Source organism: Lissotriton vulgaris, unplaced genomic scaffold, assembly GCF_964263255.1.
Source record: "Lissotriton vulgaris unplaced genomic scaffold, aLisVul1.2 SCAFFOLD_622, whole genome shotgun sequence".
Classification (NCBI taxonomy): domain Eukaryota; kingdom Metazoa; phylum Chordata; class Amphibia; order Caudata; family Salamandridae; genus Lissotriton; species Lissotriton vulgaris.
In genome coordinates, this window is record NW_028246711.1 from 393,440 (window position 1) to 413,407 (window position 19,968).

General features: G+C 44.4%; 1 protein-coding gene across 1 annotated transcript in view; it reads left to right on the plus strand.

The window, feature by feature from the left end:
• Window positions 1-19,968, plus strand: part of LOC147665775 (epimerase family protein SDR39U1-like) — a 93,890-nt gene that overhangs the window by 6,590 nt on the left and 67,332 nt on the right. The window contains exons 2-3 of the mRNA XM_086949494.1: window positions 7,992-8,098; window positions 9,264-9,346. Coding sequence (XP_086805620.1) covers window positions 7,992-8,098; window positions 9,264-9,346 — 190 coding nt within the window. The remainder of the gene's footprint in view (window positions 1-7,991; window positions 8,099-9,263; window positions 9,347-19,968) is intronic.

Sequence of the window (19,968 nt, forward strand, 5' to 3'; positions counted from 1 at the left end):
TTAGAGCAGGGAGTGGTGCGAGCGTGTGAATAACTTTCAAAAGGGAAATGAAGTGCGTTGCGATATGTGCAGTGATAGCCCAGCAGCAGTGCCCTGTAGGGAGTTCCCGGTCATGATCTGGGCAGGTATGCTGTGAGCAGTGCTGCAGACACTGGGGAACTTAGTACAAGCAGACAAGTCTTTCATGGGTACATTAGGGAACTTAAAACATATTTTTTAAATGTATTCATACACGGTTTAATGTCATTAGATCACACTTGGTCAAGGTCTGATTTAAACAACCTGGGTCCCAGGTAACACAAAAGGGGTAAATCTAAAACTTTCTGACATACGCCTACCGTCATACACATAATGTCCAGCGCAATTGCGGGGGGGGGGGGGGGGAGGGGTCTCGCGCGGGAGGTCTGGCCTCAAGGCAAGTACTGGCTCCATCAAAACATGTTTTGTTATCTGTCCCCAGTCCTTTTATACGTCCACTGCATTTGATGCAAAGCTGGATATGAAAAAGAAGTTTGCACAGTGTATGTGAAAGAGGTAAGGCGCTCTATCCATCAGGCTGGATTATTTTCTCTCACGTCAATATCGGTCTGAGTATACACTTTTTGTATGCTTTTCTGCCACCACATCATCACGTGGCTCACTGTATGCACCTTACACTACCTTGCATGCCCTGAAATTGGTCTAGTGGGATGACTGTTTCCACTACCTACTTTGAAAGTCGCAATCGCGCGTCGCGCTGGGGAATCGGGAAATTAAATATAAAAAAAAAACGTACCTCACGGCCGGTCCGCGCCATCTCTGCTCTCCTTGGCACCTTCACGAACGGCACTGGAGTGGACTGGCTACCCCTCTCAGCCAATCCTGGCGCTGCCAGCAGCGCCAAGATTGGCTTAGGGCACAATTACTACTCGCCCGCCTGCCCATTAGGAGACCGAGGTTTGAGCCTTTGCTTAACCCTCGCTCTCCTAATGGGCATGCGCCAGCAGAGAAGACACTAGTGCGCATGAGTGGGTACGGTGTGAAAATTCGTCCTCCGTCCCCACTCATGCGCATTTGTGTTGTGCTGCTGCCTGTTGCCCCTGATCTGACAATCATGTCAGTCAAAATGACGTCGGACCGCTCACCCTCTACAGACTCTGGTGGGGGGTCCAACGTCATGTTGACTGACATGATTGTCAGTTCTCCATCGGCGTCTGTAAACTAAAGTAAACTGATTCAGTTTACTTAAGTTCAAAGACGCCGAGGGAGCTGCGGACGGTGGGGGGGGGGGGGGGGGGGGGGCGTAGCGCTGCTCTGCCCCCGAGGCCCTAAAACCAGCCCCCACCCCTAAGACCTCTACCCACCTCCCCCAGCTCAACTTACCAAGCTGCGTCCCAGTCCTTCATTCCACAATCCTTTAAGTTCCTCTCCCTGCCCATGCACCCTGACAGCTAGAACACCGACTGCCTTAACCACACATATGCATGGTTAAGGGAAGCAGTGTTTTCTCTTGCGGGTAAACGGCACGCATGCTTAAGCCCTTGTTGTAAATGCTGTTTCCCACACCGAAATGTGAGTTATTTATCAGGTGCAATAATCATGAGTTTTTGGGGAATAACATGGATTTGTGTGTTTACTGCACCAAAATCCATATATTCTGGTAAAGGATGGGCATTTCCCCTGCTAAATATCGCAGGTTTGACATAGTGATATTTCTCAGTAAACTCATGATTCAAATATTTGCATTAAAAGGACATATTACATATATCAGAATTTATTAGCCAACTAATAAGGCCCGCATTACAACTGTCTAATGTCAAGTTTCCCTTTCAGGAACAATTCAACCACATGCATACTTCACAAACGCACCTCAAACCCCCCAGTAAGACAAAGTCTGGACCCACAACAATATAGTAAGGATACAAAACAAGATTTCATGTCCTCTTTCTCATAGAAGTAATGTAAAACTGTACGCCCGTATTCCTTTGAGCAAACTTTGCAGTGACCCAACACTCCTTGGAAAGCACATTAAAAATGATTTTCTCAAAAGTTAAAATATGTCCCTCGTCCCGCTTACAGAGCTCCATATTAGCTTCCCAATACCACAACGTCAAAAGTATTGCACAGTCCCAAATATTGCAGAGCAGTAGTGTATACCTATTCAGCCTCACCTCACCTCCCCCTAGGAGCCCAGGCAGACCAACGGGGGAGCGAGCACCAAGGGCCTCCTAAGCAAACACAAGGAGACGATGGACGGAGCGCAGAAACTTTTCAGACACTCCTCTCCCCCTACACCCCAGTCACAGAGTCACAGATCTGGGTTGCACCCATCATCATTTATTTATTTATTTATTTAAAAAGTTTTGTGTAGCGTGAACATGGCCCAAGCGGGTATCGGAGCTCTTTACATACGGGTTGCGGAAAACATAGTAAGATAGCTGTAGGAGAAAGGGAAGAAAAATAATATACAGAAGGTACAGGAGAAGCAATATACAACAGTTGCAGCATGACATAGTGGCGGGCAACACAGCCGTAACAAATGTCAGGTAGTAGCTAACACATGTAGTATCTAAGACAGCTAAACTAGATCTGAGGCATGAGGAGAAAAACGAACACAGCACCTTGTTCATGAGGAGGGCCTTAACTTCCCTTTTGAAGGCAAATGTTGAGGGAATCAGTCTTGTTTCCACGGGTAGGGAGTTCCAGATTCTCTGGATAATACCAGAGAATGTACGATTGTATGTTTTCAGTTTTTTAAATATCTTCAGCCTAGCCCCTTCGCTGCGGGGGGCAAGGGGGCCGCGCGCGCTTGTGACGAGCTCGGCTCGTCATGAGGCACAGTGCTGCTGCACTCATGATGAGCGGAGCTTGTCACAACCACATCCGTTTTGGAATGTTCAGCACAGCGGGGGAAATTATCCCCTCGTGCAAACGTTCCAACGGTCATGATGAGCTCAGCTCGTCATGAGTGCAGCTCAACCGTGCCTCATGACGAGCAGAGCTCGTCATGAGCATGGAAGAGGTTAAGCAGCAGTGTGCTGGTGCTCCTTGAGGGCCGGTTACAACTGGATAGTTTGAGCTTGTTTTTCAGGTAGAGTGGGGTATTGAAGTGTAGGACTCTGTGGGTCATGCATGCAATTTTTAAATGGAAGCTTGCCTCAAATGGAAGCCAGTTGAGCGGTTGAGAGGCTCTGAGATGGGTTAAGCTGAGTTTTGGCAGTCCGTAAAGGGTAGCACTGCCGTATTCAAGTCTAGAGATGACTAGTGCTTGCACCGCCGATTTGAAGTCATCATGGGGAAGGTAAGGTTTGAGTTTTCTTAGGATGCTTATTTGGAAGTTTGCTCCTTTGGTCAATGCTAAAATGTGATCTTCATGTTAAGGTTCCTATCTAACACCACTCCCAGGGATTTTGTGGAGTCAATTATGTGTGGTGTGCAGTAGAGAGCGGTGAGGTTACTTAGATATTTCAAAACAGTGGGGGTTTGCTTAGTGGGTTAGATGAGGAGGAATTCCGTCTTGAGGGCGTTTAGTTTGAGGGGGTTGGTGGTTAGCCAATTTAGGGTTTTGAGTAGGGTTCCGTTGAGTGACTTGATGTCTTCGGGGGAGGCTATTTTCATGTACAGTTGGGTGTCATCCGCATACATGTGATATTCTATTTTGGATGCTTTGAGGATTACAGTCAGAGGTTCAATGAAAAGGTGAAAGAGTGTGAGGGAGAGGGGGGAGCCTTGGGGGACACCCAGAGTGCAGGGGCTGGAGTTGGATAGAGTTTGATTGGATTTGACTCTCTGCGTTTTGTTGTTGAGAAAAGAGGCAAACCATTTAAGGATCGTGCCTGAGAACCCCATTCTGCATTCCAGGAGGTTAAGTAGATTGTCATGTTTGACAGTGTCGAATGCAGATGAGAGATCAATTAGTATTAGTAGGCAGGTTTCATTCTGGTCAAGCAGAGTGAGAGCATCATCCACAATATGAGTGATGGCCGTTTCAGTGCTGTGGCCTGTGCCGAAGCCTGATTGGAATTGGCAGAGAAGTTGGAATTGCTCAATGTGTTTGTGCAGTTGTTCATGAACACATTTCTCCGGGCGTTTTGCAAGGGAATGGAGGTTTGTGATTGGACGGTAGTTATTCAGATCTTCAGGGTCCGCCGTGTGTGTTTTGAGAATAGGGAGCACAAGGCCAGTCTTCAGGCAGTCGGGGATTTCACCTTGAAGAAGGGAGGCGTTGATGATCTTGGTCCAGAGCTGGACTAGTGATCCTATCATTTCTTTGAAGAAGTTAGGGGGAAGAGGATCATTAAAGTGATTAGAAGGTTTCAGGGTCGAGAGAATGTGAGGATGGCAGTGTTATTAAGGGATGAGAATTGACTCCAGGAGGCATTGTTTTTGTGGGAGAGACATGGCAGCGTGGGTAAAGAGGAGTCAGGAGAGGGTGCGGGTTCGATTAGGGTTGATTTAAGATCTGCTTCAATCTTGCTCGCCTTACTGAGGAAGAAGTCTGCAACAAGAATCATTATTTATCTCACTTCACCACCTCAGTTCAGACCCAGCTACATGCAAATCAGTCTTGACCCTGTGCCTCATGGGAACAGTCCAGGCTCAAACTGCCAAGCCAGGTCTTACCTGAAACAAGCATCCTGGGGCCTCCCCCATTGCCCGAGAGCCTACCATAGACCTCTTTCCAGAAGGGCCTTACCGGTGTGGGCACCACCAAAGCATGTGTAAAAGTGTACTCTGCTGCCCACAACCCCTCAGGCAACAATTCGAATCACACCTCCCCATCAACCAGATGCATGTGGAATATGCCCTGTGCAGCAGCTTTAATTGAAAAAGTTGGAACCCCGGATGGATAGCCAGCTACCCCGCATTCATACAGGCCGCACCCCACTCGTTGTCCTCTAGGCCCCCCATATCTCCTTCCCAAGTGTCAAATAGCTGCTGCAGCCGGGTCCACTTATTGCTAAGCAGTGTAGAGTAGAACTACGAGGCAGCATACCGTCAAAGCAGCCAATGTACGATATTACAATGGGCTCACATCTTCTAAGTGCTGCGGACAGGAGATTCTCCGCCTCCAGATAGCTCAAATTTGCAGGTAACACAGAAACTGCCCCCTCTCTCCCTGCATCTCGTATTGGTCCTGCAGGTCTGAAAAAGTCAGGCAATCCTTGCTACCAAAAAGGGTCCTCTATCTTGGAGATGCCAATCCGCTCCAAGCACCTGTGAGCTCCTTGCAGAACTCCGCCAGCACTCAAGTACCACAGCAGAGTTAACTGACCCACCCAGCCCATACAGGATGTCGCACGCCGCCAGGTGACGCACCACAGTGGCAGTCTGGTCAACTCCCTCCCTGCCCCGTAGATCCATCGCTTGAAGCCATACAGCCACAGCACCCTATGGTCAGCCTTCAGTACTGGATCTCCCTGATCTGCAAACGAGCAGCATTTGATCAGCAACCAGTGCGCAGCCCAGTAATACAACTGCAAATCTGGAAGGGCAATGCACCTATCTACTGGAAGGCACACCAATGTCCCAAGAGCGATTTTCTGGACACCCCCATCCCAGTGAAGAACCCAAACCTCTGCATCCAGTACGCAAAAAACATGGTCCGTAACCTCAAATAGGGAGTTTAGCACCATCTAGAGGAACTTGAGGAGCTTAATCATCTTGTAGAGAGCCGCCCTACCCTGTAAGGACAGGGGCATCCGCAGCAAGTGCTCCATGTCCCTACAAAAGTTCTGTAGTATCTGCCCTGCATTCCTTATAGAAAAATTGCAGTCATCAGTCACAATTACTCCCAGGTAAGTAAACCCGAGGTCAGACCACACCAACTGCCAGAGTCAATGCCCCCTGTGACGTCTAACTGGACAGGCGTCTAACTGGACACCTGGCTATTCGGCAAATAATGACCCCCCCCCCCCCAAACAAGCACCTTGAGACCCTCTGGGTGAGTAGTGTGCTATATAAATTCCTGAACTTGAACTTGAACTATGCTATGGATTTACCCCAGCTAACCGTAATGCAGAAGAAAAGCGAGAAAATGTGCAGGATTTCCATAACCCTCAGCATCTTGCGTCTGTTTCTGCCAAGTAGAACATCATCTGCGAACAGGGAGATCACATCCTCCCAGTTCTCATCCCAGCTGATACCTCACAACTGTGCATCCCGCCAGACCCAGGCTGCCAGCATTTCCATTGCCACTGCAAAGAGCAGTGTACCCTGACCCAGCTCAAACTCATCTGACAGTACCCCGCTCCGCCTCACCATAGCCGTTGATCCACGATACAGGAGCCAAACCCAGAATCCCAGACCAAAGCTCATATGCTCAAGAAGAGCCCACAGTTAGGGCCACTCCATAGAATCAAACACCAAGAGAAAGGTCGGTTCCTCAATATGAAGCTGCCGAGCCTGGCAATCAAAGAGCTGCCAGAGATTGTGGTGTGTACACCTATGCAGCATGAACCCCCACTGATCGGAGTCACTACCACCTCTGTTACCTGCGAAAGGCGATTTGCCAAGATCTTGGATAGCAGTTTAGTCTCCATATTCAGAAAGGAAATTGGCTGATACGAGGCGTGCTCCAGAAAATAGTGTGTGCAGGGGCTTAAGCACCTTACTCTTCACACACTTAAAGCACACTGCTATCCCACTTTTGAGCTGGTTTGAGAAGTGCATTTCCATAGTGCATTTTTGAGATTCCAATACCTTGAATTAGAGTTCATAAGTCTCTTTTGGTAATTGCTTAGGTCGGTTTATTTCAGAGAGAGCTGATCTGGCTGAACTGTGTTAGATGTGTGTTTTCATATCGAAATTAGAGTTTATTAAGAAACCAAGAGATTTGGCAATTTTGGCCAACTTTGGAGAATAATTATTGATTTCGTAAAGACGCATAGAGAGCAACCTCAGGAACTCATTCACATCGAGGGAGCATGTGCCGCTATCGTTATGAAAAAGACATGAGACAAATGGTACAAACTAAGAAGGCCAAGCTACCTGTTTTCAGTGAGATATGCGAAGCAGGAGACACAGGTGATTAGGCAGATAACCGCATTCTGTGTGGATTGAAAAGGAGAGAGGACTGCTTGGCCCATAAACCAATAGGAAAATATGCCAGAAAATAAGAGCTTGCTAAGGATTTCGAAAGCTTAGAAAGTAATAAAAGGGTACGTTTCATAAGTGTTGAAAAGCGGAAACAGAAATATGATGATGCATAATATTGTGATACTGATGCAAGGGGAATAGGCATACGTGTATGAAGGTTAAAAAACAGGCGAAAACTCGGAAGAGTAATGGGCAAGGAAGGAAAGGAATTGGGAGAAATCAGGGGATGAAAACGAGAGGACATCCAAAATTCAATAATACAAACATCAGAAGAAAGCACAGTGTGAGGAAGTCCATTTATTATGCATGATTAATTAAAACCATTGCATTCAGAACCTTAAAGGTTAATTTCAGAGATTTTACATACATAAAACAATTTGAAATAAGGTACAAAGTTAAAAATGCTTTTGTTTTGTGATTAAAAGACATAAAATTGCTTCAAATGTGTTAGCACCACTGGCACAGATTTACAGGCCTGTATAAAGTCACTTGTGTAAACTTTCTAGATTAAATCTGTGGAGTGGTCCAATACAGCATCTACGACACTCTATAGTAGTTCTTCACAGTGTGAGGAGTGTGTAGATGATGGAACTAAGAAAAAACGAAAACCCAGATGGTCAAATGACAGATAAAGGAAATTGCTCTTTATAGTGCTCAAAGGAGTACTGAGAACTCAAGAGGACCGGAAAGGAGGGTGAAGGATGGCCAGGTTAAAGAACACCTAGCACAGGTATTGAGTGAGCACAAAAACCCAAATGCTATTTGCATTGGGATTTTTGCGCCAGCTTATGCCTCGTAGGCCTAACTGAGTCTGTGAGAGCCACAGACAACCCAGCACCGAGAATTCCGTGATGTAGACTAAATCAGCACAGTTGTTTAGCCAGATGTAACACACTGTCTTTTTTTCTCATCAGGTGGTGGGACAGGATTTGTGGGCCGTTCTTTGAGCCGCCTCCTGAAGAGCAGAGGTCATGAGGTCACTATTGTCTCCCGCCAGCCTGTGGAAGGGCAGATCACCTGGGTAAGAAACAGGCAAAGAATGAAGAGGCTGCAAAATGGAAATGACTATTATCGAACTTCTGGCCTGTTGGGTAGGGAATCCCAGCGATTCACTGGGTCACCTGGGGTGCATTTACGCTTAACCTGAACGGTTTACCTGGGTTTTATTTTATTTTATTGGGATTTAACTAAATGGGTAGAACCCTGAGTTTTGTTTGCCCTTGATATTGAAGGGTTCCACGTATTTGAGGTTAAGCCTGGTTTTATATGTGACTTTGAATAAGTATGTCGACCTTCCATTTTCTCTGCTTCCAAACCCCTTTTCACGCCCTTGACCTGTCAACCTTGAGGCGTAGAAGCTGAGAACCATATCAGATGATATACAGCAGACTTTACCAATGCCCTGTTTGTGACTTCCATTTGACTGGCACGGACCCTTGTTTGTTTTGTTGCATAACAAGCTTCCATTCCGTAAAGAGTTTGCCAATATTTATGATTAATTATGTTATGTACGGTATGTATAGGGCGGGCCTTCATCCTGAGGGCCCAGATTAATTCAATGCTGGAATATTATGTTTTTTTCTTACCCCGTTGACATTTTCACTTTGAACGCACTGCTGATTTATTATATTTAAATGTGTGTCAGGTTCCCACACTGGAACTTTTGTTTTGTGTACCGCATTATAACTTTAACACCTTGCTGTTGAATACTAGTCTGCTTGGGGATGACTTGTTTGATTCCAGATGGGACTGCAACCTTCGTCACTACTGCTGACCTGCGGTGTTTCCGTCCTACTTTGGTCAATGTGGATCATTTGGAATGGAAGGGAGCTGCTTAGCATAGTTTGTGGTGTAATTGCTGCATATGCAGACATTTACATAGTATAGATAGGCTTTGATGTTTACATTTTAATTGCTCACATCGAGCACACGTGGGGATAATGCCAACAGATTAGGGTCCGTGAGGTAATTTTGTGGGCTATGTATGTTGGCTGATGCCTCAGCGTTGAACATTAGCAGGTTTCGTACTACACTTTCATCTGTGTAGTATGCACACCTAAAAAACCACACATGTTTTCCATGTAAGTTCCATAACCAGTATCGGGGCACTGATGATAATCCGGGTGGGTCACACTATTTTTCTGGAGGAAGCAATGAGACGTGACTTCATGCTTTTCTCATTTCAGGGCAACCTCGAGGCTAATGGCTTGCCTCCCTGTGACGCTGTTGTCAACCTGGCTGGAGAGAACATCCTGAACCCGCTGCGCAGGTGAGATTTAAGGTCTAGACTACAAGACCTGTGGTCTCACATCTAACACTACATCGTTCATGGATAGCAGTTGGCTGCCACTATATTCTTCTCCTTTGAAACAATTCTGAATCATCTCCTTGGATCCTTGCACATATTCCATTCTTGATTATAGACCATCTAAGTTTATGCTTTACATATATAAAGATATACATTTATACATATCACGCGCCACACGCGGCCTGCAAGGCGGGCCCAGTCGTCCCCGTCCCCTGTATAAACACTACATACAGTGCTTGCTCTCCAGCTTCATCTTCCTTTTCCACTACCGTTGCTTTTTATTACCTGTCCTGGGTATCTCCATTATTGGACTATCCTTAATGAGAGTGAATATTTTGATAATTTTCAGCCTTGCCTCATCTTTTTTCCAAGTCAATGTTCAAATATAACTTCTGTCCTTACAATCATTCATCACCTCATTATTATTATTATTAATATCATTATTATTATTATAATTATTATAATTATTTCATTCTTTTTATTGCCCATTGTTCAGCAATTAGCCCAAGGTTAGGGCTAAACAAAATGTTGCGTTAGTAGTATACATTTGCATGTGGATCCCTGCCAATGAAAAGGAAAACAATAACAACAACAGTAACAGACAAAGGTACAGTCGCTGTGCAATTCCATCATCAGTGATACACATCAAAGAATTTAGTCTTATTTCTCCCTCCACTTAGTCTCATCCCCAGGAGGTCCCACCAGTTCAACAATAATTTGTCACCCAACATGTAGACTATCCCGAAAAAGGGCTCGGGCCTAGTCGGGCCGGAGGAGCTGCGGGAAGAAGCGTCCGCTCACCCCGCCATCTTGGCCACGCCCCCCGTGTGGTCACATTTAAATCTAGAGTTGCACAAGACTTTCTTCACCAGTATTCAGGCCACGCTTAATTCTGATGCAGCGGAAGCGGTGAGGGATTTTATCATCTTATGTCCCACACTAACCGTTACACTTTAATTCGAAATGTAACTCTGACAGGCCCATAAGTCATTATCACACAGTTAGCTGTAACAAAGGTACTCCGATGAATCTTTGGTAGAGCTAAAAGGGACTAAGTAATGAAAATCGGAATGCTATTCCCTCATGAGAACCCACCATGAAGGAAAAACGAAATATCAGTAATTATCAATAACATAACAAAATAACTCATGAATAAGGACAGACAGTATTCTTGTCTTATTATTTCTTCTTGTTATTTCATAATATGAATGGTCAAACGCAAGTACACAAATTATAATATTCACTTAGAACCAATGTTACAGAATAAATTCACAATACGAAGCAACTCATATCAAAATACATCAACAAAAAGGGTATAGAGGAGTGAAAGAGAGAGAAAAACCATTGCAAATGCAAATATGCAAGATTATCAGTTTCTCATACGAACCTAGAATTACTGATGCACAGCGTGCATTCAGTCTGAAAAGCTAACCCCTCGGCCGAAAGTGTATAGTATAGCATAAGCAGTATTACTAGCCGATGATGTGCAAAGTAATTCGGAAAGCCTTTTGGTATTGTAGGAAATCACACCGACCAGAGTAAAAGGATCAGCACGGCATTCAGCACACCACAGACGCAGGGTCAGGTCACCAATCTTGTGAACGAGCCGATGAACATTTTCTCACACACGCTCTTCTAGTACTTCACTCTCTGATCTCCAATAAATGTTTCATTTTCTCTCTTCCTTTCAGTCACTATTGGACAAGTCCCATCAGGTGACAATCGTCTGAGCTCTATTTTACTCACATTTCTAAACGACTATTGTCCTAATGGATTACATCAGTTCTCGAGGAAAGAAAAGGAAATACTCGATACATAAGTTTCTAAATGATGAAACAGTTTATACTAAAAAAAACCTCCTCTCTTGCTTAGACAGGAATAACCCTAAAAAATTTATTCAGAAATAGGCTAATATCTGCATGCTAAGGAAAACATTTGAAACTTTCGAAGGACAGAAGCACATCCTCTAACATTTCTAAGACCTACATTATTTTAGCAAAAAGAGAATTATTTCTAAAAGATTTATAAAGACTTTCAGGAAGAATAAAAGCTTTTCTCTCGAGCTTGTCGTGTCTCTGCATTTCAGGAGACATAAATCAAATTCAATTAGACAGACAGGATATTCCTCAATTATTAATTAATTACTACTCACCTATATTTCACAACTACCAACATATATTTATCATCTATATTAATTTCATTACTTTGGGGAAACACTTGTCGAGTTTTCCTTTACACATTTTCACGTTGTACTCTTTATTTTCATGTGTTAGAGATAATCCATCCTAATTAGTTTAATTCACTTTTACGGGCAGATTACTTTGAGCAGATTTAATTTACAAAAATCATGCTCCATCAATTCCAAATGAGTCAGGTGTGCAGCGAGTTCCTCCCCCATGCTTGCCGAGCTGCAGGTTCAGTCCAGACTCTATCTGCCTTGAGTGTCTTATAGATGTGTGTCACCATGGGCCTCATTGACCCTGCCGTCCACAATAATTGAGAGTTTCCGTCAGCTGCGGCTATTCAAGAAATCTAATTCTGTCCAGAGATCCCATGCCATGCTCGTCAGTTTGGCATATTGCAGGAATTTACCCCACAGCAATCACCTCCTGTGCCTCCGCGATAGTGAGGAATGTCTCCTCTGTCTACATTTCACCCAGCGCCTCACACCCCCCTCCCTCCATCTCACCACAGACACGTCTTATCCAAAAAGGCTGAATGGGAGCAGCATCCATATGACTAGGGTGGCAGTTTGAATACCTTGGTGACAACTCGTTCCCACCTGTCGGATCAAATAGAGTGTGTCAGCCACGCTTGAGCAGAGCCTATTGCCTCTTTATTTTAATGAATACATTAAATATTTTATGGATTTTTTTTGATGAACACATTTTTATTGGTTTGAGCCACCTAGAGTGGCAATGATAAAACAATTGACACACATCAATTACGAAACAGGAGAAGAGTTGACATTTATACAAATCAGTCATACATCATATTTGAAGATAGCCCAATAGAGATCAATTCCCATCAGCAAATTCAAATGGATTGATGTAAGAAAGTGGCTCTGTATATACTGGACCAAAGTAAGGTACAGTGTGCACAGAGTCCACAGTCCCCAGAGGTTTGGCAGAGGCTAAAGGTAGATATAACCTTACTCTCTAAAGTGGTAGCTTGGTCGAGCAGTAAGGCAGTATTAGAGGACAGTGTAAAGCATTTGTTGTACACACTCAGTCAGCAATTGGTCTCACACACTCAAGAACTGAATTCCAGGCCAATTGTTTTATATCAAACATATATCGTTGTTTTATTTTAGAACCAACAAGGTATCAAAATAAACTTTCTCAGGATGAGTTACTTTAGTTAAATACTTTTCAAATACCACATTATTTGGTCAGGCCTGCTTCTTTCACCTACTGACAGCGTTCATGACACCATGGTATAACTATTCCATATACCTGCTGTGGACCCTAAGGTGAAGCATTTGGGGACCAGGCAGGTTTGGGCGAATTCACAATACCAAAGGCTGTTGGCTGGCATTTTGTACCTGTTGCTTAAGAGAGATATCACTAGATATTGGCGGTCGATTCCATTCAAATAACTTTATTTCAATTCATGAATAGAATCATAAAAGTATACACACATTTAAAACATCAATAAAATATTAAAACATAAAGTTATCTTAAGAACCAAAGTACATGTTACATATTGGGATTACAATACATTTGAAGCAAACAGGTCAGATTTATACACATTCCATAAAGTGCATATGCATTTCAATAACAAATCCACATAGTGGACTTTTATAGAGGATTACCACTCATAATACTGTTCAGTATCGATTTCTGATAACGAGGGCCACTCTAATGAAACTAAGTACAGCACTACATATCACTGGAGTTGACAAGGACAATAAATGCTCATAGCCCTCTTTATAATAACGGGATCCTAGGGTTAACAAAACAGGCTTAATAAACTGATTTCTTGGGTCCTTATACAAAGCACAGAAAAGAATAAGGTGCAGAGTACTTTGTGAAACCCTATCATTGCAGGGAGAAGGGGATAGCCTCTCACACCACCCCCCTTGTTTTGGAAAAGCAAAAAGAAAATGTAGTGAGCTAAGACGAAACCTGGTCAAATAAATACGCCATTGAGTGTGCATGATATTTGATAGGTAAAACTGCTGCTGCAGCTTACCCCTCTTATATAGTGCCCGCTCACTATTTCTCAAGATACCTAAACTGGTGTAATAGGCATTTTTAATTTTCAACTTGGAATCCTTACCACCCATATCAGGATTTTGAAACATATGCCCCAACCCAATCTTGTAAAAAGTGTCCCTAACATATAGCAGCCATGGGATCTCCATAGAGTGGTCAAGTTTGAGGCAATCTTGCAGGATTTCCTTTGTCAATTTCAGTTCTTCAGATTGCCAAACTTTAGACCATAACAACAAAGGAGACACATGAATAATGTCGCTCACATACTCAATACCCACCTCCCCATGGCAAAAGCTATTTGAGGTACCAGATGGGACAGATAGGAGACTCTTTATAAATTTGTTTTCCATGACTTGTCTCTTGTCACAATTTTGGGTCCCCCACACTCCTGCCCCAAATGTTGCGACAGAAAGGCATTTAGCTTTATATAGAGTTTTAATTCTACAATCGGCCTTTGACCAGATTTACTAGAAAAGCGGAAGAGGGCCTCAATCGATTGTGTAACCTTTTGTACACGAGTTGAGATAAAGGGGTCCCAATTCAGCTTTTTGTTAAATAGATTACCCAGACAGTTAAAATTGTCAACTTTCGCAATAATTGAGTCCTTCACCATGTACCTGCGAGATTTTACCCCTTTCGGACCGCAGGCCATAGCAAAAGACTTAGCAAAATTGACCCTGAGGTCTAAACCTTCCATAAAGACTTCAAAGGCATTTAGACAAGTCTGCATGCCATTGGCGGTGAGGGTCATTAAGACCGTGTCGTCTGCATATGACAACATCGGTATTCGTTTACCATTAGCCTGGGGAAAATCGACACCACTGTCCAACAAAAAGCTTTCTAGACCATTAGTGTATACCAGGAATAAGAAAGGGGCCAAGATGCATCCCTGGCGAACACCTTCGGTAGATGGAATAGATTTTGTCTTTTCGCCACCTAGGCCGAATCTAACTCTCACTGATGTGGCAGCATGGAGTCTACGAAGCTGGATGACCAGCGGTTCTTCAAACCCCATGGTCTCCATAATTTGCCACAACTTACCCCTACATACAGTGTCAAAGGCACTAGATAAGTCCATGAAGGCCAAGTGGATACAACTATGCCTGGCCCTCACGTACTTATCCATTATTAATGCCAAATTGAGACACTGCTCAGTGGTTCCCTTACCTCTCCTAAACCCATACTGGGAATCCACGATAATACCTGCAGATTCTGCCCATGTTTCGAGGCGTGCCAATATCACTCTGCCCATCAATTTGCAGAGCGCATCTATTAAAGATATCGGCCTGTAGCAGCACGGGTTACCCTTGTCGCCTTTTTTAAAAATCGGTACCACTAACGCCTCTTGCCAGGAGGTTGGGATACGCCCCACCACAATTGCTCTAAAAACATTTAATAAGAGTGGTGCCCACACAACACATTATGTTTAAAGAAATCTAGAGGATCTGTGTCTGGCCCTGGGGCCTTTAATGGAGTGATCTTCCTCAAGGCAATCTCTATCTCTGAGAGTGTGATTGAAAGGCTAAGTGTTTTGGCTGACTCCAAATTAAAGTCTCCAGCCTCCTCATCAGAAGTTAGCAACACCTCATTTGGGTTGAAAATTTTGCCATAATGTGTTACCCAGGTGTCCCCCGGTATATGGACTATCATGTTGCCCCTTTCTTCTCTCTTTAAAAATGGTCGGTTTATTACCTCCCAAAAGAGCCTACTATCCCTCAGTTTTGCCGCTATCCCCAGATCTTCCCAGGCCTTGGCCCTTAATTCTGATTTTCGCCTATTAATCGCATCTCTGTACATTTTCCTGGATTTTCTAACAAGCTCTCTGTCCCGTGGTACTTGATGTAAAGCCTTCGTTAAACTTGATTGCGCAGCAGAGCATTCTGCGTCAAATCATTTTGGTCGGCTTTCTTTTTTCCCCTTCACAGTTTTTATGAGGTGGGAGGCCACATTTCCCAAAAGTGCTTCAACATTTTTAATTATTGTGTCTGGCTCAGTGGTGGGCGTCAAACAAACTTCTATCCCCGCCTTGTTTTTCTTAAAATATCCACCTCCAATTTCCTCACATCTACCTTGTCCCACCTCAATGTAACCCCCTGGTTCTGACTATATATTATTGGCTGTTCCGGGGGTTTGGGTTCTTTCAAAAACAGGGTCAAAGCTCACAATTAGGGGGTTATGGTCGCTAGCAGGATTCACATCAATGTGAAAATCCTTAACAAGATGAGCAAACCTGATAGAGACCATGGCGAAATCAATTGTACTCACCCGGCCCCCTGTACCCTGAAAAGTGGGTATACCTATTGGTCTGGAGAAACTAGGCATGTCCAGGACACATAGTTCGTTAATCATAACAATATTGTTTAGAGCATCCCCCTGTTTTGAGTGAGTAAAGTGAGCCAAAGGCTGGTCAGTTGAATCTATCAGGCCACACACTCTGGTCCCACTGAACTTACACAAAGCACAATTAAAATCACCTATCCATATAATAAAAAGGGGGAAAACCATGTTAGTCACCTTAACAATCTCATCCTGTAGTTTTTCAATAACCGAGGTAGCATTGGCATCAAATATATTATATTACCAATTTATTAGAAGCAGGGGTACTGAAAATAAGTCCTTGATCATGAGCATTCGGTACCAGGGAGATTCCATCAATAGGGCCATTTTTATTAGGTTATATTTTACGGAAATAGCTGTTATGAGCCTTTAGCTCTTCCTGCTTGTGAAGGCTCAGCGTGAACATTAAACATTTGATAACCATCCAGGCTAAAGTCCACTTTACACCAAGATTCTTGGAAGCAAAGTATGTCGAAGGATTCAATGTATTTTAACCACTCCGGATCCTCCAGCCTCCGAGACAGACCAGCTTTGTTCCAGGATATCAGGCGAAAAGAGCTGCCCTCAGCCCGACTGTCTCCTTCACCCAGGGGGATTGTTGCTTTTGGCTGAATCATGTCACTCTCACCCTGAGTTGTTCCTATGGTATTAATTACCACATCAAGAGATGGTGGAGTGATGTTTTTAGTATTCTCTGAACTACGCTGATTTAATCCGATGTTAACATTTTCATCAACCAGCGGTACCATTTCTATTTCCCCTCTCCCTCCACCATGGGCTACTATATGAGCAGTCAGCGGGTTAGTATATTGACTTGTATTGCTAACCAGTTTACCCCATGGGCCCACTGCTTCATCATAACTTCTCTTCGTAGGGCTAATAGCCAAGACCCTATCCATATCCTCTACAGCCCCCCTATTAGAAATACAATCCTTCCAGAGTCAATCCACCCCCTCCATACCCATGAGGGGATCAAACCTGTTTCTTAGTGGCAAGTGATGTAAGACCCCATCTAATCTATTTGTGCCAAAGGGTCTGCCCCTAGCGAAGTTCTGTGACATACGTACCAGACCAGGATTTGCATTAGGGTAAAAGTAATGTAGGCCTATTGATTGAATATCACCTAAGCGGCCAAACCGTGGTTTCCTGCATATATGATCTACAGCCCAGGGGTCTCTAAGGTTGACGATTATACAATCTCCCTCGAGATCCTTAGTGCTATGCCCTAACCAGGCCACCCTTCTCACACCTAAAATCTCCGTATTAGAGCCCGGGGGTAATCGCCTATTCCTATTCGGCCAAAAGATTGCTTTGTTCTTGAGTTCCCTATCTGATTCTTGGGATTCTAAACTGAGTTCTGGGACCCCTGTTAAAATAATGGTAAAGGGAATTGATTCCGGGGGAAGATTTACACATAGGGGCCTCTTTCTTGTCAGTTGTCTGCCCAGAGGTGCATTACTAAGAGGCTGTCTCGGCCCCTGCTTAGAAGTAGGAGTCTTATTGGAGGGAGCCATCATTGGTACTGTCGGGCCTGGAGCTTTCCTGTTCACCATGCCGTTATCCGCTAAGATTGGTTGCGCATTTTGATCTGCAACAGTTACATTAACCACAGAATGAGCAACTTTAGTAGGCTTAGCCTTAACTAATGGTACAGCGGGGTGAACTCTAGCTTCATTACTTTTTATGCTTTTAATCAACATATCCATTTTTGATGTGTTCCCTTTAGCAATTACCTCTAACTGGTCCCATTTTTCATTAATTACCTTCGTTCGATTGATCAGGGGCAATATTAATGACCTTACTAGTGTTTCCATCTTAACCAGAATATCATCATTAGAGTTCTGTCGATTCTGGGGTGAAACGTTGTTGGCTAAAACACCGTTTAGGATTGTAGGCTCGACTACCAACTGTGGGGAAACCCTAAGATTTTGGGTTTTGGGTAATCTGCTTAATGTAGAGCCACTACCCTTCCTATATCCACCCCCTCTCTTCTTTTTCCCAGATTTGGGGGTCACAAGACCATTTTCGTTCCCTTCACCCGTTACCTGATCTTTTACTTGCTCTAACAGGGAAACGGAAATAGGGGGGAATAGGTAAGATAGGTGTTGATGTTCTGCGGCTTTCATCACTAGAAAAGGAACCAAGTGCAATTAAGCTCGATACAGTCCCACTAACAGAACCGGCTGACCCCTCCACTAGTAGACAGGGGATTGCACTAGTAACTACCAAGGGGGCCAACTCGTTGCCATAGGCCGGTGTTACGGCAGACCCAATTGCACCCAGGGAAGACCGCTTACCAATCAGGAGGTCAATCGACAAGCGCTTTTCTATAAGGGCTATTTCCTTCTCTAATATTCTGGTAGTCCTTTTAAAGAACTGGTCCAGAGTGCCCGTAACTAGGCCAGCGTTTGTGTTCAAGGTGACCAATCTACTTTTCCCTGAACGTAAAACCATAATGACAGATCCACCGTAATCCGAGAGTAGATATTACAAAAAATATACCGTATCTATAGGTAGTATTGACAGACTGTATAATAATATGATAATCAGACCTACGATCAAATGGGGTGCCCTGCCCGGCCTGGTTCGGACTTGGACGGCCGTAGACGGCCCGCCCTTTGCCCGGGCTTAGCTCCGTGCTTTGTCCCGCGCGCGTCCGGCGGTAGCCTCAAGGGCATGCCTCAAATAGGAGGAGGAGGTGGCGGGAAGAGGCACCAGGTGTGCGAGGTTGTCAACCCGCAAAGACCTCTGGGCCTCGCAGTCCTGCAGCCCCGTAAGCGCCCAGCAGAGAAAATGTCAAACAGCTCCAGGTATCACAGTAGCCCTTTGAATCAGCAGCAGTCCCGTTTGGAGCAAGAGTTAGGGCTTTTAAGAAACACCAAGACGATGTAGAGCAGATCCCACGACTGGGAGCTGCGCCCGCGAGTCGTATTTATGTCGTATTTATGTCCAGCAGGGATTCACAGGGAAGAGGGGCGGGAAGAGACACCAGGTGCGCGAGGTTGTCAACGCGCAAAGACCTCTGGGCCTCGCAGTCCCGCAGCCCCGTAAGCTTCCAGCAGAGAAAATGTCAAACAGCTCCAGGTATCACAGTAGCCCTTTGAATCAGCAGCAGTCCCGTTTGGAGCAAGAGTTAGGGCTTTTTAAGAAACACCAAGACGATGTAGAGCAGATCCTACGACTGCGAGCGGCTCCCGCGTAGCGGGGGCCGCGAGTGGTATTTATGTCCAGCAGGGATTCACAGGGAGGAGTTATTGGCGGTCACCTGCACCACCTCCTCTGTCTGTTTGGATTCGAGGTATGACCTACTGCCGCAAAGTGAGGAGGGAAATAAACAAATTGAGAGGATGCGTCCACAAACATCAGAAAATATGGAACTTGTGGTTTTCAAGTTCTCTATACACCAGTACTTGAAGTATTTAAGCTGTTCTCGTGAAAATCATGTCACTAGCAATATGAGCGTGATGTTCTGTATTTGTGAGCTGCTGTGATGGGTGCCCTTTTATTTTTATTCTTCTGTGTTTTCTAAAAACAATAAACCGATGTGTTAAAAAAGAAAGTGTATCTCTTTAGTTTTTCACTAGACAGATATTCTCTGTTTTTTAAGCTGACCCTTAAATAGGAGTGGTAGGATCCCAATTCGTTATTCTTGAATCGCCAACCTTTTTGGCAGATGTTGGAGATGGAATAGTTAATTTTCAAGGCCTGTTTATGATGCACACGTAGTTTACTTCTGCCCTTTGCGGTTGTGTGGAACTGTGGTAACGAACTTGGGTGCTACAAAGGCATGACAAGTTAGGATGTTTTGGGATGAAGCTGTGGTGAAGTACGATAAGATTTTATCCTAATAGGGTCTTTGCGGTGCTGTAAACAATGCTGTGTGATGTTGCGGATAATTGTGCAAGTCACTTTGTGTTTGTGTTGCTGATTTTATTGATTTCGTTTGCCTAAAGTTTGTAGAGAGCTGTATGCTGCCTATTGAGAGTTTTAGAGCCTTTTGGTGGATAGAAATGAGGCACAGGCAGGCCT